The sequence below is a fragment of the Bipolaris victoriae genome, assembly GCF_000527765.1.
Source record: "Bipolaris victoriae FI3 unplaced genomic scaffold scaffold_41, whole genome shotgun sequence".
Classification (NCBI taxonomy): Eukaryota; Fungi; Ascomycota; class Dothideomycetes; order Pleosporales; family Pleosporaceae; genus Bipolaris; species Bipolaris victoriae.
Genome location: NW_014575351.1, coordinates 61,707 through 84,900, shown reverse-complemented (window position 1 = coordinate 84,900; position 23,194 = coordinate 61,707). Strand labels below are relative to the sequence as shown.

The 23,194-nt window shown below is 48.7% G+C and overlaps 7 protein-coding genes across 7 annotated transcripts; 3 read left to right on the top strand and 4 right to left on the bottom strand.

Annotated features, from left to right (window-relative positions):
* Nucleotides 1–1,661: 1,661 nt before the first annotated feature.
* COCVIDRAFT_15881 (hypothetical protein) lies at nucleotides 1,662–2,273 on the top strand (the record flags this gene model as incomplete). Its single annotated transcript, XM_014701223.1, has 3 exons — nucleotides 1,662–1,764; nucleotides 1,844–2,073; nucleotides 2,154–2,273. 3 exons carry the CDS (start codon nucleotides 1,662–1,664, stop codon nucleotides 2,271–2,273), a joined length of 453 nt encoding a protein of 150 aa, XP_014556709.1.
* A 1,283-nt stretch (nucleotides 2,274–3,556) lies between these two features.
* COCVIDRAFT_98985 (glycoside hydrolase family 7 protein) lies at nucleotides 3,557–4,920 on the bottom strand (the record flags this gene model as incomplete). Its single annotated transcript, XM_014701270.1, has 2 exons — nucleotides 3,557–4,210; nucleotides 4,318–4,920. The coding sequence occupies 2 exons, from the start codon at nucleotides 4,918–4,920 to the stop codon at nucleotides 3,557–3,559; spliced, it is 1,257 nt and encodes a 418-aa protein (XP_014556756.1).
* A 936-nt stretch (nucleotides 4,921–5,856) lies between these two features.
* Nucleotides 5,857–6,805, bottom strand: COCVIDRAFT_15879 (hypothetical protein; the record flags this gene model as incomplete). Its single annotated transcript, XM_014701222.1, has 4 exons — nucleotides 5,857–6,089; nucleotides 6,137–6,263; nucleotides 6,321–6,458; nucleotides 6,512–6,805. The coding sequence occupies 4 exons, from the start codon at nucleotides 6,803–6,805 to the stop codon at nucleotides 5,857–5,859; spliced, it is 792 nt and encodes a 263-aa protein (XP_014556708.1).
* Nucleotides 6,806–7,179: 374 nt separating this feature from the next.
* On the top strand, nucleotides 7,180–9,235 carry COCVIDRAFT_15878 (hypothetical protein; the record flags this gene model as incomplete). Its single annotated transcript, XM_014701221.1, has 5 exons — nucleotides 7,180–7,453; nucleotides 7,508–7,524; nucleotides 7,561–7,926; nucleotides 7,985–8,052; nucleotides 8,260–9,235. 5 exons carry the CDS (start codon nucleotides 7,180–7,182, stop codon nucleotides 9,233–9,235), a joined length of 1,701 nt encoding a protein of 566 aa, XP_014556707.1.
* Nucleotides 9,236–10,147: 912 nt separating this feature from the next.
* On the bottom strand, nucleotides 10,148–13,218 carry COCVIDRAFT_98958 (hypothetical protein; the record flags this gene model as incomplete). Its single annotated transcript, XM_014701269.1, has 14 exons — nucleotides 10,148–10,237; nucleotides 10,292–10,514; nucleotides 10,585–10,786; nucleotides 10,837–11,009; nucleotides 11,068–11,416; nucleotides 11,469–11,552; nucleotides 11,611–11,663; nucleotides 11,720–11,749; nucleotides 11,812–11,843; nucleotides 11,897–11,985; nucleotides 12,044–12,458; nucleotides 12,517–12,826; nucleotides 12,888–12,902; nucleotides 12,959–13,218. The coding sequence occupies 14 exons, from the start codon at nucleotides 13,216–13,218 to the stop codon at nucleotides 10,148–10,150; spliced, it is 2,325 nt and encodes a 774-aa protein (XP_014556755.1).
* Nucleotides 13,219–18,583: 5,365 nt separating this feature from the next.
* Nucleotides 18,584–19,007, top strand: COCVIDRAFT_15876 (hypothetical protein; the record flags this gene model as incomplete). Its single annotated transcript, XM_014701220.1, has 2 exons — nucleotides 18,584–18,845; nucleotides 18,895–19,007. The coding sequence occupies 2 exons, from the start codon at nucleotides 18,584–18,586 to the stop codon at nucleotides 19,005–19,007; spliced, it is 375 nt and encodes a 124-aa protein (XP_014556706.1).
* A 1,101-nt stretch (nucleotides 19,008–20,108) lies between these two features.
* On the bottom strand, nucleotides 20,109–23,177 carry COCVIDRAFT_98907 (hypothetical protein; the record flags this gene model as incomplete). The annotated part of the gene is made up of 1 exon (XM_014701268.1): nucleotides 20,109–23,177. The coding sequence occupies one exon, from the start codon at nucleotides 23,175–23,177 to the stop codon at nucleotides 20,109–20,111; it is 3,069 nt and encodes a 1,022-aa protein (XP_014556754.1).
* Between the last annotated feature and the right edge of the window lie 17 nt (nucleotides 23,178–23,194).

Below are 23,194 nucleotides of genomic sequence, written 5' to 3'. Positions count from 1 at the left end.
CAAATAGGGGACATGTATTCTTTACGATTATTTATAGAGCCGTTAGCTCCGCACAATGATCCTCGATGTACGTCTCCAATCTAAATTACCTTAACGATATTCATGATACAATAGTTTCCTACTTCTAATATAAATATCATATGCTGTATTGATCGACGTTGCTAGAAAGGCGTGATTAGCTTTGATCGATAAAATATCTACCTGGTAGTAGTATCTATTATTTATTGGAAGCCTACTCCATTGTTGAGAACTAATCTACGCACACTCTAGCTAACCACCCGTCTTGTATATATTCATCGGATTGTTCTTACGAAATCAACTATAGTAGCCTCAAAAATAACCCTTTTTGCGTTAATCACTACTCTATATACTATTTAAAGAGAGTTAAAATTATGATACAACTCGATGATGGAACGCTTCTCAGTCGAGGCCTAGAATACCCGGCACAATCTTTACCTGTTTATGATGGTGTCCATCTTTGTGTGCTAGAAGATGCATCAGTCGAAGTAGATCCGGTAATACGCATGCGGAAATTTCAAGTTTTGAGATGGCAGCCTAGTGTGAGGCACTGTAGGGGCACCACAGCAGCGCCCTATTCGTTGTATTCTGTGATTAGAGCAATGTGGAGAAAACGACCTCAAAGGGTCGCAAGTTGGTCGAGAATATCCGGGTTATGGTGTTGGTCCGACGAGAATGGAACATTATAAATTGAGCGCAGAGAACTTTCTGATAAAATGAATCTCGCGAAATTTTTCGCGTGTTGTTAAGACAATAGTACACCGCTAACGCGTCATACATTCACACGCACTTTCTGAATTCTCGGACCCTGTTACGGCCCTATCCGTATCCAAGGAGAAGAGTAGTTTCACTCGGCTGCGTCTAGTTCTAGTGAGGACGAGCCACCATGAGATCGATGTTCCGAGAACTCAGAGACTTGCGCACACGCGTGTCTGCTGGTGTTGCATGCGAGTATGCATTTCCCTGCATTCTGCCCTGTACTTGCGGTAATTAATTCCAGCAGCATGGCTTTATACAGATGGGTTCTGCTCCACAACTTGAGTACATGTCGCCTTTGCTAAGAAGGCAGGAGATTTAGCCAAAATACATGTCTAATTATTGCGGTCCGTTCTACTCGGTGATAAATTTCAAGCGGGGACTGGACATCTCAAGGTAAGCTTTGCGTGGCTAAGCGCTAAGGACATTTTCACCTAACCTTGTGAGCGATAGTATTGCTTAAGTTTTAGCTTCTTTACGGCCTAATCATGACTCGGAACTACTTAAATGATTACACGCATTTACTGAATTAGCCGTGCACATACTGCTACCTAGAGCGGATTTTGCTGATCCGTACAAGTATGCGCAGGCCCTTGCCTTCAAAATGATCCATGCCATGCTGGTTCTGCAGTAGTGCAGGCAGATGAGTAAGAGATTTTACACAATCCGTAAAATTTATATAGAAGTCTCTCGCCCCAGATAGATGAATACGTCTGGATTAGGTGTGCTACGTGATCCATAAGGGTATAGAAAGGCTCAAAATCCAACCCTTATACAACCCACGAAGCTGAAATTCAGTATGCGAGTACGATTGTGGGTACCAATAGAGATAAGTATGCGTGCGGTCAGCACTAGTATCAGTTCCGACACTTGATATTCCTTCCATCATGATCATATTCGCGAGACCCCAGAGTAGTAGCCTATGTCTGCCGCAGGGAGCACCTTGCCCATCATCATTCACGTCCGGCAAAATGCATCCAATGATTCAAGGTATGTAAAGATACGGAATCGGTGGAATAGAGCTATAAGCCTGTGCTCAAAGGGACACGCCTATAAATCATGACAGCAGCCTCTACACATTCGACGACTAGCTTTCATTCAACCATCGGCATCCCTCCAGAAAAACCCCCTCGTCAAATTATCGCTGCCGAGATCATGAAGTATCTCGCTACAATCATAGATCTTGCCTTGGCATTAGCGCCAGGGACAATGGCACAAAGCACTGCGTGCTGCTTATCGACTCCATGGGACGGCTCGAGTAAGGCGTATTGCAGCGAAAAAGGCACACATGTAGCTTGCGTAAGACGATGATATCTGAGATACCCGCCAAGGACGCGATTACTGACGTCGATATGCAGTGCTCAACGAAACTCTTTCAGAACTGCGATAATCGAGGCACTTTCAGAACAGCATGGCCCTCCGGACATGGGGGATTCCCGGACCCGAGGTATCCCTGTACAGGCGGTGGACAGGCTCGCTGCGTAGGGACGCTGGAATGATTGAGTTTGTGATTGGAAAGGGTCGTTGGTGAGCTGAACGTGCATCATTGTTAATTGGGGAGGGTTGGATGCAGATGAGCTTAGCAGGTGCTCATGCTGGGGTGTGGTAATCATATGAGCAGGTGCAGTAAAGACGCACGCGGCTCCGTTAGGGAGCTCTGCCAATGACGCCACGCCTCCGCTTCTCACAGTCAAATAGTCGACAAGGCACATTTTCTGATGACCTATTACATGTTCGCTGATACCAGCGTGGGTGAGAAGCGCAACCTAGTCTCCTCCAACTTTGCAAGCAAAGTTCTATCATCACCTTGGTTCATTAGCAATCTTTCTTGCAACTAGTGTATTAAAGTTATGCCAAACGACTAGACGAATAAAAACCTCAATCTAAATAGTGCTTCTTAATCCGTATAACGGAAATGACAATTCCGGTGTCACGTGACATTGCGAAGATTGGCATCCTAGTAAGAACCTAGCCCGCATACTAGTGTAACGCGTTATCTTCTACGTTTTCCATATTTCTTCTCTATGATAGCTAAAAAGCTTGAGTCGAAATAGCAGTAGTCTCAATGACAAATAATGCATTGCTTTTGATCGTGATGCAGAAACCTCATGACACATCAACGCATCGTAATACATCTTTGCATCGCCACGACAAACGTCTTTTTTTTGGAAGAAGTCATGTATAAGTTGAAGAGCGAGTCGTCCATACCCAATTTGTTTCCTAGCTTTCGGTTTTATCCAGCCGGTGGGAGGAAATGAAGCTTCGCAGCCACGGCGCACCCCACTCATACTCGTCTCCATCTCCAGGTGGCGGATATCCGCATGTCGCTCGAAAGGACGCACTCACAAGGGAGAGAGGTATTGCTGTAGTACTGACATGTGGAGAAAGATCGAAGAACGATCGTTAGTCAGTCACGTGTCACTGGGGTTCGTAATCTGGGCCGACGCATTCTGTATTTAGAGTTTGCAGGGGGCGCCTTGTAAGCTGCGAGGCTTACGTACCATTCATATGCAGACGTCCAACGTCGCTTTTCTTGAATGAGCGCATTTGAAAGTCTAGTAATACAGATATGGCAAGACTTTGCCTTGCCATTAATGCGTTACAGGGCCTCATGCAGGGCTTTCTAGCACGTAGATATCTTACCACAACTGCTGTGTTACGATGCGACGCATGCATGTGATTGGATGCAGACTTGGTAACATGTACTCTTTCATTCAATCAATTCAGTCCTTAATATATACACAAAAAATGATTTATATACAATCCAAGCAGCGGAAGCGCTTTAAGCCTCCCATCGCTTCTCGGTCGCCTTCTTTGTCGAGAAAGTCGAGCCAATCTCGCCCCACTTGATCTTGCTGAAAGTCACAGTCGGGTTCTTAACCTTCTTGACAATCTCAGCTGGAAAGCCCTCGGTGGCGTTGCATGGGCCCGAGGCACCGCTGTCGAGCCACTGCATGGCGCCGCCCTCGTCCCACCAGATGCTCATGGCGAGCACCATGCCGCGGGACATGGCATCACCCATGACCTTGTGGCCTCCGAGCTGGTTGTACATTTCCGCGCCGCCCTGTGCAGAGCAGTATGCCTGGTCCATGGTGATGTTCTTGACGGCGTTGTCCATGACGACGCCATCTTGGATGTATTTGCGCACGATGGCTTGAAGCACGCCGTTCTTAGCAGGGAACTGCGTAACAACAGTGAAGGGGCGGTTCGTGTCGACCTTGAGGCCTAGGCCATAGTAGGTCTTGTCGCCGCGGGTCTTGTACGGGTTATCGACGCAGCCGTTCTTATCGCAGAGACCTGTCTTGCCGCACTCGTCGCCGGTGCAGGCAAAGATGCTTGGCTTGCCGCATGTGTGCGGTGCGATCGAGGTGGAGCGGCTGTTGGCCTCCCAGATGTCCATTTCATTGCAGCAGACACCTTGCTTTGCGACGTTTCCCTGTGGAGCGTTAGCATGATTGATGAGAAATACAGGTATTTGCATCATTGATGGTCTTGTGGGGTCGAAAACCCTAGGTGGTCGGACGGGGAAGAGGCTGTACTTACTTCGCCGTTGATCCATGGGGTCACGAAGCACTGCGCGTCACAGTAGCCCGTACCGTAGGCAGCACCCTTGGGGTTGAGCTTAGAGCGACCGCCGTCGGCCCTCATCTCGCTAAGGTAAAGGGCACCGTTCATGCCACAGGGCAACTTGGACATGTCAACGTCAAAGGTAAGCTCGTTACCAGTGAGCTGGAGCATCTCGTAGTTCTTCTCGTCTTTAGATAGGAGGTAGACCCTAGGGCTGACAAAGTTGCCAGCAGGGTTGTACATGTCCATGCGGAGGTCGGCGCCCTTGGTGAAGACGCCTACAGTCGAATAGTCGGAGATGCCCTCGATAATGCAGTTCTTGGCGCAAGCCTCCTTTGTAGGGCACGCTGTGGGGTCGGGGCCGTCACCCCAGGATCCACAGCCCAGGGTGGAGTTGTTCTTCTGGTGGATGGGGTGGGCGGCCGAGTCTGTGACAATGGCAGTGTTCTGCGCCTTGCATCCTCCACGCTTGGTGCACTTCCATGTGGTGAGCTTGGGGTGCACTTCAGGAGTGGTTCCTGGGGTTTGGGCCACTGTGAAACCCAAAAGGGCTGCTGCGAGAAGTGCATAACGTGCCATTATGGGCTAATTGAGGAGGAGTTGATGCTGTTGAAGGAGTGGTGGGTGGCAGACTGTTCAGTTGGAAGTTCTACTCTACTTATACTGTACTTGTGGACAAAGACCCGGCACGGAATTGCTTCCTGTGATGGGCTGTACCCTTCTCATCTAAACTAGCCAACGCCTCGATTGGCTCAACGCCTTATCTAGATTGGCCTCGTGATGTCCATCATTTCGAAGTATCGTCCTTAAGGCATAGAGGCTCTTGGTGGCGCTCAGAGAAGAATCATGGAAGCTATTCCAATCTATTCTGCCAGCTTTTACTTGGTGGAATATATTACTTAAATTTGGTTGTGGGGCCCCGCAGGACAGTGACTATACCGATACGGTACGTTTACCCGGTTTGGTATCCTATGGTGGCGCTTGGCCGAAAGAGGACATAATTCATGCTGCACCCCTGAGAGAGGCTCAAATGCGCTTGGATACTCTAGGCTGGTGAACAGCCTACTGGAATAAGGGGCTTTCAATGTCGATTTGGTGAGGCTCTGTTGGAGAGTGTGGTGCAACGATGAACAGCGACTGATAGAGGCACCGGTAGAACATGACAGCCACACAGGACGCCACCACCGACGACTAGACAAAGACCGATTAGTTTCCGTCTTCTGCAACGCGGAGTAGCGAGTAAGGGCCTTGGCTCCGGCTCCTGGGGCTTAATTTCCGTGTTCTCTGGCGTCCGATGCACGCTCAAGATCAGGCCCAGAGACCGCATCAACGGCCCGTCATTGCAGGCCAAGGCTGCGGTCTTCGTCCAGTTTCAGTCTAAGCGAGGCAAAACGCATACTTTGCAGGAAACCGACCAGACACCTAGAGGACCCTCTCCGAAGTTTAGCCGGCTTAGTCGGTCAAAATCCTGTAGTACAGAGTTACAGCGGGCGTTGCGGTCACACTTAGGTACACCTATTGCTGGGTGACGTTGATGTCGTGTGTCGTGTCAGAAGATGCGACGATGCGCGCATCCATGGCTTGTGATAGTGGAGCACCAGCAGAGTCCAAAGCAGGTACATAGTAGTAGTAATGTCCACGTGAGCAAAGCAGGGTCCCGCTGCAAAACTGACTAGTAGGCGAGTTCCGGCGAGGCGCGTAAACCACATGTCCGCGCCTGCGCCTGTCGAGCAATGTGATGTGCTGTGCTGTGCTGTGTATCGTTTCATTCAAACTATCAACCATCAGGCATTACCTGCAGGGGCATCGGCCCTCAATACATGCATGTCCTCGTCACCATTGTGACTCTTGTATCCTGTACCACTCCTAACGCACTTCCTCGAGCCATTGCATCGGCTACTTAGTGCGTGACAGATCCTTCCCTTTTACTTTGTTAGCATATGCAATTCGATTTGCGTTTTATCTAGGGGTAAACTTACACTCGGCCTGGAGGTCGCAGAAGGAATGTTTTGCGCGGAGGCTGCAGGAGGAGGCTTGGGTGCGGAGACTGCGGGAGGACGGTGTCGAGCGTAGGTCGGGTCGACCATCGACCATGGCCTCAGATGAGGCGGTTTATACTACAAAAATAGTTAGCAAGCTGCATGTGTTTGCTTTTGCTAAAGGATGCTACCTTCTCAGTACTAGGCAACGGCTCTTTGACGGGCTGGATCTGGACATGGCTCGCGCGACTGGCAGCAACATCCTCATCACCACTGTCCATGTCGACGTCGTCTTCCTTGATTTCCATCTCCTGAATCATCGCCTGGGTGTCTGCAACCTGGTCGTCATGCACATGCACGATGCTTTCGTCATCGTCCTCTAGGCCATCGTCCTCTAGGCCATCGTCCTCTAGGCCATCGTCCTCTTCTTCCTCGTCCCCTAGTGCTTCCGCTAGCTGATCAAGCGACATGCGGATCTCAGTCATCAACTCATCCAGATCGCTGTCTTGACCTTCGGGATACCAACGTCGAATCGATTTCCATAATGCCTCAGCTTCTCACCAACAGTCACTCGCGTCGTACCAGTCCTCAAGTGCTGAGGTTAGCAGCAAAAGCGTCTTGATCCGATGGTAACGAGGGATGGCAGGGTCTTCGAGCAGCTCACGAGCTTTTGTGACACACTCATCCAGGCGATTGTCGTCATGCAGCGCTTTGGCATTGTTGAAATCTTCGCTGAATCGAAGATGATGCTGGGGTCTTTCCTAGCAGAGGATGATCCAAGACGTTACCAGGAGCGCTATGGCCCTTACAACAATCAGCGAATCTGGCTCAGACCCGTCGACAGCGCCCTAAGCTCGCCATGGAGCTCAGTCAGGCAGTCACGGACAACCTAGAGGGCGACATACTTTCCTTCCTCCGCCTAACTACCGAGGTTGATGATAAAGCTTGTCTTGCTTTCATCATGGAGGCGTCGTTGCGAGCACTCGCCCAAGGACAGAACCTACTCAATACGATATTTGGGGCATTCTTGACAACCCAGTACATTGAGAGTGGCCAGCTTACTAAACGAGACATACTTGACAACTACTGCACTTGCCCGGACACATTTACACGTGCCAATACGGATCACTATTGTATGTCGTGTTTCACCATCTGTCCATGTTCGCAGATGGGCGAACGTATCACAGATGATGGTAATCTTCTTGTATGCCAACAATGTCTTGAGCTCTCCAAATTGCAGCAAGTGCATCAACCGTACGATGTCCTGAAGCTCATTCGTAACCGTGTTGAAGCGCAACATCGGTATGAAGTCAAGGCCGGCGCGAAGCCTGCTTGGGATATAGCTGAGATGTCCAAAATGCTGTCGACAAGATATAGTCCCTTACCAAACGAGTGGATTGACGGTTACTCTGGCACTAACATGTCTCTCAAGGCGACCATCTATCACCCAGAGTCGAATATGTACCGAAGCAAATCGTCACACCATCCATACATCCTATCAGTCGAGAAGCCACACAATATGTGCTTGGATGTGAAGGGCAAGATTGCATTGCATTATTATGACAATGATATTCTCACAAAGAACTGCATCAACCGCGTGAAGGGGGTGTTTGGTCCCTCTTTGCTTCCACTGCTAAAAATGTCGCTACGACTTAAGAAGGCAGTTGAAGACCAACCACCCTGCCGAGGCTATCATCAGGCTATTGAGAGCGATTAGAATGTTCTTGAACGGGTATGTCATTCCCTCATGAGTTTGTCGCACCATCTTGCTCGCCAAGACAGGCATTTCATCTTCAAAGGATAATTGCGTCCAACGTTCCTCCGACTAAAGGTCAGCGAGTTAAGTCAAGGATGACTCCCGGTTTGGTCAGAAGCATAATGGAGAGAGCAAGAGCGGAATATGGGATGTGAGACTCTTACCTGATAACCGTTCCGGAAGGTTCCTCTTCTCTTTCAGGAGCTATCCAATACCGAACACTGACTCACCGTGGACTGACAACGAGTGGAATATCATACTCGATGACATTCGTCAAATCGAGAGTGACAGAGGCTCAGGGAGCATGAATCAACATAAGCTTATGTTGCCGCGCATGGGCAAGGATGGGATTCCCTGGCCATGGCCAGAAATCACTTGTCCCAAAGATGTTGACAGGTTTCTTGTATACCAGGAATTTCATGGACGCCTTAGGACAATGACGGAGATGTGCAACAAGCACCACACAACGGACGATTCACCAGCAACGTTATTCCTTGAGTACATTGTGCAGTGGTTCGAAACTGGTGGCAAGTGCCATTTCTTTGGGTTTTCCATGACAGCTTTCCGCGGACACCCAACCAACTTCTCCTTTGGTCGTGGTTTGGTACAACACATAAAAGATGCCACTTCGCGCAACATCCAAGCCGGAGAGCCTATGCGAACAGGCTTCATGAGCCTGCTGCCGAAAAACATGGCCACTGAGTGTGATGTCCCGCGGCGCACAGTCATCTTTGAGTCTTGGAGGGCCAACATCTTGCGACACCACTACCCTTCCAGTCCCGCCTTCACGAAGATACTGGAGGATGCTATCCTGGATCTACAAGACGAGAACGACTGGTACGGCCCAGTGGGTAAGCTGAACGACTATGCGTACGTCCCAATGCCCATGAGTTACAGGAGGAGAACCCGGTGGTTTGACGCCTTCAAATCTGGCGAGGACGAGGTTGAAGACTGGAGTGACGAGGACTTCGATGACGGGGTTGGCTCTAATGGGTATGAGGAGGACGATGAAGAGATTGACGTTCTCGCGGAGCATGAGGCCGAAGTCCAGGCCGTTCAGAACTCTGGAGACTTGGAGGAAGAACCTGAAGGCCAACAGCCACGAGAGACGATCCTGGAGACTCGGGATGAGATCAATTCCCAGTACTCGGAGGATTGAGAGACGGCGATGCAGAAGAGCGCTGCTGCTGATTCTTCCTCTCAGGAATCTGGAATAGTCGTCACACAGCAGCGGAACAAGAAGTATTCACAGTTGCAGAACAAGGAGAAGTATGCACAGGGGGTGATGTCAGGGAAATGGGAAGTCTACTCGGACATTTTCAGAACGAGACGTGAAAGCCTTGGGGGCAAAGGAGAATTGCACTTGCAGGAGATGTAGGACTCATTAGTCGTGATGGATCAAGCCGGCTTTGATGAGGCTGAACGGATGTTTTGGCGCCTGTTGCCGGATGTGTTCTAGCTCGATGGTTAGGTACTGATGGTGAGGTTTTGATGGTCCAAGAGGAGATGGCGATAAAGATGTGTACGAATATAATCATGGAAATGGTAGAATGAAGCTTGGCTCGTCAAGTAGCATGAAAAAAAAAGCGATTAATGATCAATCTCATTTCCCACCACAAGTCTACAACATAGAGATCACTGGCAATGGTACTCAAGCAGCTATACACGCGGTACCCCATGATAAGACACTTCACGATATCCCTTACTCAGGCTTGGGATCAATCAAAGATATGAAAGTAAGCTAAGTAAAAACCACTGATATGGCAATCTCTTGGTGGCGAGAGAGTTGGCGATCTGATCGGATAAGTTACGTAGACAGTCACATGGTCTTATTCATAACATCACGTGACTTGTCCCATCAGATCGTCGACTTTCTCACAACTACAGTAGGTTTACGCATTGTAGGCTGCAAATCATACAATATTTTAATCAACTTAATTAATCTAGACCTCTGTAAATTTCATTGATTGATACTCTAGCTACTGCGGTTTTGCATTGATTGGATGGAACGAATTGATCAAGACTCAATCAAATGAATCAACGGATTGATTTATCCCAAGTCTGGCTGTACTTAGGCACGATCTGGCTTTGATCCATCGAATGGGTACTTGAGTACGCTGATAGTATTCGAGTACTGTGAGAGGTCGGGGTTGAGCTGGGCCTGCAAGGGTAGGGTTATCAGCATTGATTTCCATGTACATATAGAGTAACGTACCAGGTCTATTGGACAAATAGCTTCTTGAGCACCGTAACGGGTAATTTCTGCTTTGCCATCTTTTGTCTTGATTAAGACTTGTTGGGTACTTGCTTGGGAAGGATTTCTGGCCAAATAGTTGAACGGTTCGATAGTTATCGCAGAATGAGCCGTGGAGAACACAGTATTCGGTAGGTCCATAGTCGTTGGTGCGTGATGCATTCCTAAATTTATCCAGAGTGTACTGTTATGATGTCAGAATATGGTGGTGTGGAAGAAATAGGGTGGTGTGGAAAAAGAAAATGAGAACTCACATGTCTTCCTGCACGAGAGACTCCCCGTTAAAGTACTCATTAAAGTCCACCTGAGGATCATCAGGCGTAAGCGAGTTATATGCGCCGACTGCATAAATTTCGTTGTCCTTCTGTCTGGTAACGTAGAGGTGGTGGGTGGTGTGGTGCGCCGCGTTTTGGGTGACATCCGAATCCTCGACCGTAAGATAGGCAACACCGGCCGCTGATACGATTAGTAAGTGATATGACTTATTTCAGAGTGTTTTAGCGCACCTGGGACGATCCTGTAACCAGGCAATTCACCGAATTCATTCGGCGCGTCCTTGTTGACAACGGCGTATATTGTGCCACCGTTAGGCGACCAGTTGATTTTTCCATCATCTTCATTTTCAATGAAGCTTTTCGCAATTTTCATGGTCTTGTGCGTTCGGTTTGACCATTTGTACCTTTGCAAAAGTTAGTACAACTCGTTTGATGCTAAGTTTGTGAGGGGATTTATCATACGTCTCGGTGGTCGGCACGATAGCAGCCTTCATTAGTGAATTAGCTTCTCCCAAGATGTCGAAGTCAGCCTTAAATGTAATGACGTGGTCATGCAGGGATCCGGAGAGGCTATCATGAATCTTGAAACCATAGTCTTCGTTTTGGGCGTAGAATGCCGACGAGATATATCCCGAGGCCCGAACCCCGACTTCAATCGACCCATCAAGGGAGAATTGATACGTGGTCATGTAGTCGTAGTTGCCAATGGTGTAGACAGCGCGAACGTTGAACGCAATGTTCTTAGTAACAGTTGTATAACCAGCCCAGGAGTGACGCTGGATGGGAAATCCTTTGTCAATCTCGAACATGCCTTATTTCATTAGTTTTGTGATTCTCATTGCAGGCTTTGGGGCAGATCTCACATAGGGCGTCATTTTGCGTGTATGTAGTCTCTCCGGTAGTTTGAGACACATTGAGGTAATGGGAATAAGCTGGGCAATCGTAGCCTTGAGCAGCTTAGGTCAGCATTATGTTCAATGACTCATCAACAGTTTTGGTGTTCACCTTTGACAAGGGAGATCATTGGGGGTCCAAAGCCGCTCATACTGTCGAAGTAACTGAGATAAACCGGTTAGCAAAAGTACGTGCATCCCTAGAAACTTTGAAGCCATACCATGTGCCTGATTGTACTGGGTCGATTCCACTATTCATCAAGTCAACACGTTAGCATGTTGTGAAAGCATGTAGTGCCGGTTCTTTGCTTACGCGTAATGTGCGATGGCCTCGTCCATTCCGAGCTAGATATTGGTTAGCTGCATTATCAAAAAAGCAATGTCAAAGCCTAGCTTACCTCGTATAGAATTCTCTTGCCCTTGTAACGGACATCGTAGAGACGCAAGCCGTTGTCGCGGGTGAGGCTAACGTAGAATGAAAAATCCACTGAAAAATCGTCAGATATATTTCGGGTTTTCAATGCGAGACTCAGATATAAACTTACTCCAGGTCACGTAGTTCTCTTCCTCATCAACAGTAAATCTTTCCTTGCCTGCTTGGACTGATGCAGGTGGTGGGAGGTTATCAAAAGGCAAAGGGTCTCCAACTGTTCGCGTATGAGCCCAAGGCTCGTCCACGTTCATTCCCAAAGCCTTGAAGTTTGGTTGATCAATAACCTTGCGGAAGTCATCCAGAGTTGGGTAGAATTCGTTGTTGTAGACCCAGCCAGTCACCTTCCACTTGCTAGGATCGCGGCCGGTGATATCTGTTCTCATGTAGAGGCCTAGCGGCAGAAGGGAGATTGTATCGTAGATGCTTGTGACTGGCGCATTGAATCCTTGCCACATGATGACCTTGCCTTCAGAAGCCGTAATCGGAGCAGCGAAAACCAAGGGTACTTGGAGGCCGTCATCAACCGTCTTTACATGCTCATGTTAGCCACTTAGATACACGGTCGAGAGATTGCATCAAACTTACAAGGTTCCAAAGCTTCTTTGTCACGTCTTCCGCGTCCTTCATATTCTGCAGGTTAAATATAGCATAATCATCCGTGTCCGGGTTTACAACTGAGATCTTCGGATCCTTTCTAGTGTTGGCAAAAGTGAAGGGCAGCACAGCCGACGCGTTGGTGATAGGTAGAGGGCCGACTTTGAACTCCTGAAGATAGGCCTCCTCTGGAGCTCCGAACATTACCGCAGCTAAGGCGTACCTAGTCGGGGTTCCGCTACTGTTGGATAGCAGAGGAAGGATGTCTGTCTTGTTGGGCATCATGAGCTCAACTGACATGCTAGAAATCCGGTCAGTCCTGTTAGATGGATGCGTACGCAGCTGGTTTGTTTCACACTTACACTTTGTTGTCCCGACTGCAATACTGGGTCAGTGATGCCTTTGTTGCAAACTTTGGGCAGATCCAACTTACCTTGTAGCATTGTTTGCATTCGTGAGATTGAACCCGACAGCATCACTGTGCAGAAGAGCCAAGACATCTCTAGTCTCTGCCGCCGTCAAGCCACCCCAGAAGTTTTTGTGCGGAGCAACAGAGGGAAGCTGTTCCCCCGAACAAGAACCTTCTGCACGCTGTTCATGAACGCTCCTATCGATCCGTCTTTCCGAGAAAGCATTTCCCGGGACGATAAGTCCTAGGCATGCCGCGAGGATGGTGCTGGAGAGAAGCATCATGAGTAACCACTGTTTTATCAGATTAACTCTTCGGCTCGAATGAGACGAAATCAGCGTGGTAGGACAATTGGTTCAGGAGCAGCCTCAGGCCTGTTATATAGACAAACACAACATCGCCAAGTTGGATATCTTCACATACAGACTCGCGCAGTACGTCCGTACCTGAGTTAGTCTGTCGTAAGATCCCCGACGGCGACTATAGTTGAGTTCATCGTATGATTCCCCACGGAGACTATCATCAACCCAGGATGTATAAACAGGGTTCTCTGTTGCATATCCCGCATTTAATGATCCACACATTCACGGTAGTTACTGCTCGATACTCTGAGCTTGGCATTCCCTGTAGTAGTAGCGAGGTCAGAACGGAACAGAACGGAAAAGTCCCGCATTAACATTGGGCTCATCTCCCGTAATAGAAACTTCCAGCCACAGTCAACATGTCTATCGCAATAGTTATCTAAGCTATCTTATAGCCGATAACAGAATAACCTAATAGGCCGTTGTAAGCATACCCACGGCCTTTCCGGCTCCCGTTATCTGGTGGTTCCCTAGATCAAGCAGTGATCGGTCCGATTGCCTTTTGGCCCCTCTCAAACATCCGGTACCATTTCGTAAGAGTAACTCTCACTTAGTCAGGAACGATATAGAACGTGAACCTTGAAGACGAAAACGTGCGCTATGTTACTATGTAGCGAATGAGCATACTGCAAATTGAAATCTCTATATTCTAGGATTGGAAAGTGGGTAAAGCTACTGGTTCATGCCGCGCAAGTAAGCCAAGTGATAGTGGGACCGAACCATACTGTTACCCTGCAGTAAATAGTACGGACATGATAAGGGCGCACGTGGATACATCCTGTCCCGCCTAGACCATAGCCAATCGATTTTACTGGTGCGTACACATAGCCTGCTTGAAAATGTCCTTAGATTTAAGCCTCCGCAATATCTGGGGACTAGTATTCCGCTAAAGTGGGGACTTCTGAAACGAACGCACGGTTGTTGGGATGAGCTACAACAAAGAGATTTTCTTACTCAAAGTTAGGGAAAGGGTACGAAATGCATTTGAGAAGCGTACAGATTGGGTAATTAGCAGGCAGAGGGAATGGGTTCTGCTCGTTCCTACGCGAAGCGTTCAAAACGAGCTTCCAGTCGACCATTGTGTAAATACTTGGTTCCTGGCATTGGAACCATCAAGCCCAAGCCATGATTCATGGCCCATGCGTACTATGCCAAACATCTAGTGATATGAGGGACCTTGTAATAGTACAAGTAGTAAGTGTATCCCTCACAAGGCTGAACCAATAGAGGAGAGAAAAGCGTATAACCCCCATTCCGTACCTAAAGGGCTCACCGGATCCTCCGCTACCTTCTACGGCCCGTTCCACTATGTACTAGAACCTCCTACCTCCACCTCCCGAGGTCTTCCCCGTTCACCCTTATCTGTTTTTGCTGAATGTACCGAAGCTAAGCTCATAATCGAAAGCTCAACTCCTAATCGGATTAAACGGCCGTCTGCTATGTTCCGCATTTGCTTCTGCTACATTCTCCAAGCCGCTGAATATTCTCGCAGTGCGCACTTCTTTATCCGAAGAGTAAACCCAACTATTTAGAGTTTGAGACAAGTCCGCATTATCGCCGTTGTGGTCGCCGTCGTGGTCACCGTCATGGTCGTAGGTGGTGATGGGGCGGAAAGTCGAGCGCCGATGCCCACGCGTGAAATTCTCAGAGATGCCGCGGACTAAAGTAACACTTACCAGTAGTGGTAGTAGTAACGGGCATTTTCAGCGCAGGGGTTGTCACGCACGAAGACAGTCCAGGGTACGAAGCGACCTCACCAAGCCTTTATCACCAACCGGGGAAGTGAAGCGGATATCCATTTCCCATGGGCAATGAGAATGGATCGATCTGTGTAGCTCCTTTACATCTCAGGCAATCATCGCTACTTGGTTAACTGGTTGAAGTTGTGGGCTCTTTAGATACTCAGATAGTCCTGTTTGATGCACACCATCAACATCACAGTCGTCCTCTCGCGCGCCATGTACTTGACTATCAGATAGCGAGCCTCCAAAGCTTGGCAATACACAGTCCCAACGTGTAGTCCATGTTCGTAATGCCAAGATCGCTGATACGGGTACTTGGTTCCTACCCACTTAGTCGAGTATCGTTGAGATTTTCCCAAACCTATGTAAAGGCCCCCTTCCTCTAGATTCTTTGACCCAAGATCACTTTTGGCCGACATGCAGCTTTTGTGGAGCTGTATCCAAGAACTTTTGACGCTAAACAACCATACTTCAAACTCCAACCAATCAGTATTGTTCAGATGACTATCACCGGAGAGGGAAGTTCAGAAGTGTATTTCCGTTTCTGTGTTTGTAACATTCGACACTTATGGTATGATGAGAGCATATACAATATCCACGTCGCGCAAGTGGGACTGAAAACCAGGTACGCCTTGTTCACAGTTCCCTTCGGAGAGGCGGATTACTTTGATAGACACTGAGGTATATGCCGTACCCGGCAAAAAACATGCTTCATCCTAGTTGATAGTTTACCAACCAATAGATGTCATTTGCTTGGAGTGAGTTGTGCCAGGTCGGAGTCAACGGGATTCCTACCAGAAATGAACCTGCCAAGCAACTCGTGGGGCTCGATCCGCCTGGATCCGTGCTCTTGCCTTCAGCCTATACCTGTTTTCATGGTTCCAGGGATTTCTGATAGGCCACAAACGTATGTATACCCGTGTAAAGGGCCCGATGATAACTCTTTTACAGCTGATCGATTGACAAAGCAGTAGACCCAGGCCATCAGAGCACAAGCGACACCTTGCACAATTCCGACCGCATCCGAAGGCGTTTTGAAGCAAGTGAAATATGACACATGGATTTCACGCAGTTTTTTTCTGACTGTGTCTGACTAAGTATCATGCGCTTCAATCTTGAGAAGACGGGAACCTGGTAGCTCTTAGCTGGCCCTTGTCCACTTCAAGCTCATGCTGACAAACGAGTCCGTGGTATCTGTATAAGAATGCTAGGTTCATTGCTCATCGTGCATACGCATCGATATTTTGAGGATGTTGTGAGTTCAAGGATGTCTCCGTTTAGGGGAAGAGTCTAGACAACACCTGTAGAGTTCGGGAAACCGAAGTGGAGAGACATTTTGGTCCGCGGACGAGCCACAGTATGCTCCGCAGCGCCGTACAAGGCCTTGACGCTGGCACTTCCGCGAATTCATGATCAATTAAATTGCTTGTTTTGAACTCTGAATAGGTGCCATAGTCTCCCTTGCTCACCAGCAGCCACCCCCTCCGACATTCCCATAATAGCTGGTGCTACCTTTTAAATTGTCTATGTTAGTAGCTTTATCGAGTATTCTGAAGTAACAGTAGTTTTCCGTCCACTACACACCCGAAGGACGTGACAGAGGTCATTTTCATGAATGTGATACTTGCACAAGCATAGTTCGAATGTCCATCCCCTCGCCCTGCACCGCGTTGTGATCTTCACACAGCACAATCCCCAAGCTTAGGGTTGGTCCGAACTTCGGACAGCATGTCGAATTGGTGACTTCGTATGAAATGCGCCAGCTGATTGCACAAATAGTATAATCAACTTAGCGATGCCCAAGGGAGTTGTGAAGAGTAGGTGGTCAGACGCTTATCAGTTTAGGTAAGTAAATAAATGTCCTCACTCGAGTCTCGTTCCATATACAAGAAAGATGGTGTATTGATCATTTCTTCTAGTAGACTCTTCTCTAGTGATTGTGTGCTTGCCTGTACAATTTCTGGCAGACTTAGGCGGGCTCTACGTGATTTGCATGAATGACCTGCTCGAAGAGCTTCCCCTTATTGTACAGAACTTAAGAAGTCAGTGCACGGGTCCATAAGAACGCAGGCGCCATCATCTCCACCAAGATCGATGTTCAAGTAGCAAGAAAAATACGATAATTTAGTATCAACCCTTCTCGACGAATCATGTAACAGATATGAGTTCCTCGCCACCTCGATAAATATCACTGACTACGGTATGTATTGGTGGATGAATCCCGCTGAGTGGTAAATTTTTTCAACCTCGGAAGTGAATCAAAAATATCGTGGAAAAAGGTAAAGTACAAATCAGGGGTGATGAAAATTGAACAAATGTAGGTTCCAACTATGCATGTGTGTCAACCCCGGGGCTGGTCTTCTAACTTTCACCAATGGTGTGCTCTATAGCCACCCTGAACCTTTGCTGGAGCCCAACTGTCCTGAGCACCCAACAAAACCTCTTCTATTCGCTGCATATATCACCCTTTCGATGACCACGCAGTGTCTGTCGAACTTCCCTAAATATCTTCCCGTTCCCATCAGTCGATAATATATTTCTAGCCGTGTGCAGATCGCTAGTGCTTCTTAGTATCCTTTCATTCTTTTACGCGGTCTTCGTTGTGCAAGAACGTATCTTCCCTTAGAAAACGAACAAGAGGATCTACCTGAGTTAGAGCACCCCTCTGTTCTTTGTGCCGGTTGTGACGGCAATACCGACAGGAAGTGGCGAACTTGAGAGAGCAATCGGTGATCGATCGGCCATGGTAGTGACCGCCGCCCACGCACATGACTCTGACAGCAAGAGACTTTGCGACCGTCCGTAGTCAATTGAGCAGATAGCGCTATGTTACTTATACGACGTCAAACCTTGACATGGATCATTCCTGATGCAAGTATGCAGATACAATGTGTTGGCATACAAACGTGCGTAGCTGCTGCAACTCGGATCACGAGACCAAAGTAGTGGCGACGCACCGCCTAAAATGCCAACAATGCTACCATGCTGGAGAAAATGGCCATGGCCTACCAGTAGGGCTCGGTGACATGATTTTGCAGGGTTGCGCTGGAGCATCAGTCGATGCTGCTACCTCTTCTCGGTAAGCGTTAAGCGTCATTGCGGAGGCACGGTCTTTTCAATATTAATGCTGTTTCTCCATATATTTCTAAAAATAATCCGGGTACGGCAATGAAAAGGGGGTCAGTACTCGCACGCTAGAGAATATCTAGCCTATTGTTACCCTAGTATGTCCTATAGCAGAAGCGCATTTGGCCGATCAGTACGGAAGAAGTAGGCAACCCCCTAGGAATGCTCAATGGGGAACCTCGTAATGCGACATCGCATTACGAGGTGAACGACCATTTTCCATTGTCACGATACTATGGACTCCATTTTCACGAGAGAACGTGCATGAAGATGGATCTTGACAGTGACAACATGCTGTATATAAGCGTGACCTGGTCCCCAGACAAGATGACGCCACCAGTATTCATCACTTCTACTACAGTACTCACCTTAATTCTCTAATATCCAAACCACTCCAAAACTCCTTCTTCACCACCAACATGCAGTTCTCCGCCGTCCTTCTCGCTCTTGCAGCCAGCGCTTCCGCCGCCGTCCTTCCCCGTGATGGTATGGGACAGTGGCACGTCACCATGCAAGTGGGCCCCGCCCCAAAATATGTCTACCTCCACGCCGAATTCACTTCGGATGAGTACCCTGGCGACAACAAGTTGAGGAGCACCTGTGTTGAGGCTCCCGAAGCCGAGCTTCCCGTTGTGCACGGGTGTGACCGCGCCGCTTTTGACTTCAAGTGGGATGGAAAGTGTAAGTTCAGTCTTTCACATCATGCAAAAGCAGAGCTAACATTCAACAGTGCTCAACGTTCAGCAAACTCTTCCCAGCGGTGCTACCCTCTTCGGTTCCGCCCCCTACGACGGCAGCACCAAGTTCGACAGTGTCATCCCCGTCGAGAAGGCTGTCCTCTAAATCAGATGATCACGTCGTTCCTTTGCGATTGGCAGGACGTAATTCGTGTATATATTATCATGTACATAGTTCGTCGCTATAAATACAAGTTCTACGTCCATCACAGCTCTCCAACTCATCTTCCCTACTTTCTTTTGACACCATGTACGAAAAATGTGAATGGGCTTTTGCAATATGTCCCGCCTTGTGTCAGGGAAGCTTAAACACTAGATTCGCTCTCCCATGCTTTTGTTGATTTAGGACTAACATTTTAAGAAGTGACTCTCAACCCTGGTAGAAGTACGAGAAGTCGATACATATGTTTTCATTTTTGTTGGCGGGAGACGTGGCATGGCATTTCCTACTTAAAAACCATATTTTGATATAACATTTTATTTCGCGAGGCAGTTTGCCCCATCTGTTACTGCTACACTACAGGCCGATTCCGGTCTGCTAATTTAGTACAATTTCCCTTGAGGCTGGGCTGTTACCAGCTAGTGTTGCGAAGCGGCGGCATTACTCTTACGCACGATGAGTTTCTCAGCCGAGCGGGGGTCATATAGTAGGTATGTAAATTTGGAGATAACAGTGAAAGATTTTGGAAATGAAAACAAGTCAAGATGGATATGATATTTGTAAGCTGACATAACCAATGGAATGATGGTTTTGAGATGTTTCCGCTCACTGTCTACATATGATTATGTGCTAAAAGCCTATTAAAAAGTCTTCATAGAAAGAGAAATGCCGAGAAAGCCGCCGTAAGATGTTATGTCAAGAACATCGTCTTCTGAGTGCTCGTGTTCGTGGCGGAGTACGGGGACATTGTGTAAATGTTGTGGTACTCTAGGTACTGACAATCCTACAGGCCGCACTCCAAATGCTGCTGCTAGACTACAAACTGCTCTTGGTCGTGATCAAAGACATTAGTAAAAAGTAAAACCTAGGGCTGTTTGTTCCCATATCGGCGTCGGAAGCTCGTTGTAGCTAAGGTGGAGATCAAAATAGAAAAAAAAATCGATACTAGACAGCTATTGCAAGCCCTCCGAAAGTCGGCACAATTCACAGTACTATGGCATGGCAGCACACACTAAGTGAAGTATTCAATGGTTGCTCTATTGGCTTCTAGCTAACACTACTACTGTATCCCAGTACCTCCACAAGTACATTAGCAACTGTACTCACAGACCACAATGTGACCAATCCCCAGCCGATGACCTTGTCCATCTTCCACTTGCGCAAAGGCACCGCAATGAGCAGGCCAAACAAAGTGATAAGTAGTGTCGCACCAGAAATAACCAATGTAGTGCTGACCGCGATGTGATAAGGCCGGAAATGTACCGACTGATCCGGGTGTTTCTCATGTCGATGTTCTCCCTTGGATATCACCATGTAGCATCCGCTCAAGCCCACGCCCAGCAGAATGTTAAGCATAGGGCCGCCGAAGCAAGCCGAAAGAGCCATGATGGGAAAACCGAGGCGCGCGACAGTAATATCCGCAACAAGGTCGCCAAGCGAGTTTCCAACAGCGAAGATGGTGAGGCCCAGGATTGCATCAGACATGTTGAGGATGACGCCCAGTGTGCGCAACACACCAACAACTTCGTTGGCAATCGTGCTAATCCATGCGATGGCGACAGCGAATCCAAGGAAACAGAGCGCCGAGCGCCAGTGGGGTGGCCGAGACGGAGATGTGGTGAGCAGAATCAGCGCCAGAATACACAGTGAAGCAATTAAGGAGTAAAGTGTATGGCGTAGTAGAGCGCGAGGGTTGTCGGGTTCCATGTTTGCCCAAAAGACCAAGACGATGAACAATGGCGCCGTGAATATCTGCACAATGACTAGCCAGCGATTCCATTGTGTCGATTCGGACAAGCCGAGTGCCGGAACCTGCTCAGGTGATTGCGCCAGTGTGTCTGTACCTGTAATGTATACTTGAGGTGTGTGACCAGCACTGGCCGAGGAAGAGTTGCTGTTGCCCTGTGGCATGGATAAATTGGAGGGTCTGTTATCCTTAGAGTACGTAACACTATTTGATCTATCCGGTGGCAAAGTCAGAGAAGCATTACGTGTATGTGAATCTGTACTGCCAATGTGGGTCGATGGAGATGTCGGTAAACCAAAGTCGAATGAGGGCTCGGGATGGCTTGTCTCAGTCTCGTCCGACGGAGGTTCGACCACGGGCAGTGTGATTGTAAGTAGAAACACCGGTATACTTGCTACCAATCCCAAAATCTTGTCAAAGAAGCTTTTGCTCTTCCAATTGGTCAAAGTTGGAAAGAGGGTTGCGAGAAGCACATAGGGTGCAGGCAGAAGATTGGATGGCCACCATCTAGGGGTTCTAGTTTGATCAAAAAGACCAAATGTGTTCCTGGGGAAATATCCCGACGCTGAAGATGCACTAGGAGATGGCGGGCGAAGGCTTGCAGGTCTCGAAGCTGATTGCGCCGACCAGGGATAGTCAGTGTAAGCGGGGAAAGGAATTGGCGGAGAGCTAGCATCTGGCACAACCAGCCTCAGACTTGGAGGCGATTGGCGGTCACTGGCTTCTATGACAGGCGAGGAGAAAGGACTGGGTGACGATGTGCCTTGGCGGACCGATGCCCTGTTATCACCGCTAGGTGGCGCGAGCATGTTTGATGAAGTTGGCCTTGTTCTGGGCGTATTTGAGATTGGATCGTATGAGGATGGAGAATTTGGTGGAGACAGGGAAATAGTTGGCGATGGGGGAGCGTTCAGTAACGTGTCTCGGTCATTAGGGGTTGCCGACGCAAGTGTTATATCAGGCACGGGCTGACCTTGAAGGGTGCTAGGTTGCAACAAGATATTGTCAATGTCATTAGTTGACACTGCTCGAGTTCGATTACCCAGACCATAGTTAATGTCAAGGTTTGATCGGCTCACGTGTGCCAAGGCATCGGAGGCACTAGATTGGGCGTCAAAGGGAGGCTGTGCGGCAGCATGTGTCCCTTGTGAAATGTACTTTTGCTGCTGAGCAGTGGTGTAGGTCGGATCGTCAGAGTATCGACGAAGGTTGATGGGCATGGACTGAATATTTCGTGACTTTTGCAGCGAAGACAGCACAGCCCTGAATTCGAGGGCTCCCACCAGACTGGGACGAATGGGCGTGTGCGTGTTGCGACGCGAGTTGCTGGGTCGGTTGACGCGCATGTTGTTGGTCAGCTCGCCCATCCAACGTTCGCGCTCTTCTTCATTGTCGTCGTCGTCGATCATGCGCTCGTCATTGCCAGCATTTTCAAGCATGGAAAAGTCATCGATGGATATGCCGTGACTTGGGGTTCTGCTGTGAGACGATGTTTCCTCGTCATGGTACTCCTGAATTTCTTCCTCTTCACCATTAGGCATGACATATTGGCTCCTCATAGTGGCAGCCCTTGCCCGTCGCGCCTTCCTCAGGTTGAGCCACCAGTGCCAACTAACAACAAAAGCGACGTAGAACAGGTAGAAGGCAACCATACTGATCGCTTCCCAGAGATGCAACTTGCCGTCGATGATGAAGCCCATGCTGAAGGCGGCGGCGACGAGGAAGAAGCCAACGTCACGGACAAAGCTCTTACGGGCGACTTGAAAGGGTCGAATGAGGGCCATGGAGCCTGAGACAACGGCAGTGATGAAGCACGCAGCGCCAATAAGCTCGCCGACAGCCAAACTTGCTGCGTGGGTGCGGAAGGCAGCAAAGGTGGAGAAGACATCGGGACTGCCATTTCCAAAGGCAAGCAAGGTTACCCCAGCAAGACTTTCGCTCATGCCTAACATGCGCGCAATGGTGTTGAGGTTGACGCAGAAGAAGTCGCTGGCTGCGATTCCAATGGTGCTGAAGAGCAGAGCAAGCCAGAGGGTCATGAGGGCGAAGGCGACTGGCTTTGCGTGAGGCAGGCGACAGTAGTAAAAAGTCAGATACGAGATGACTCCGGCTTCTTCATCAGGGCAGTTTGCGCGCACAAAAGCGCACTGGTCGTGGGCATGGTGGACGAGGCGGCACTCTTGATCCAGGATAGTCACGTCCCTCTTGTGTAGCAAGCCAGATGACGTTGCGCCTGGACGAGCCTGTGTCTTTGCCCATGCAAGTAACGAGATGAGGGTAATGGCGAGGATAGTAAGGGCGAAGGGGCGTGCCGAGTAGCGTGGGCGCCGCCATCGCTGGACAGTTTGAAGTATGGCGTCGTGGTTCATGGTCACGACATGTTCTT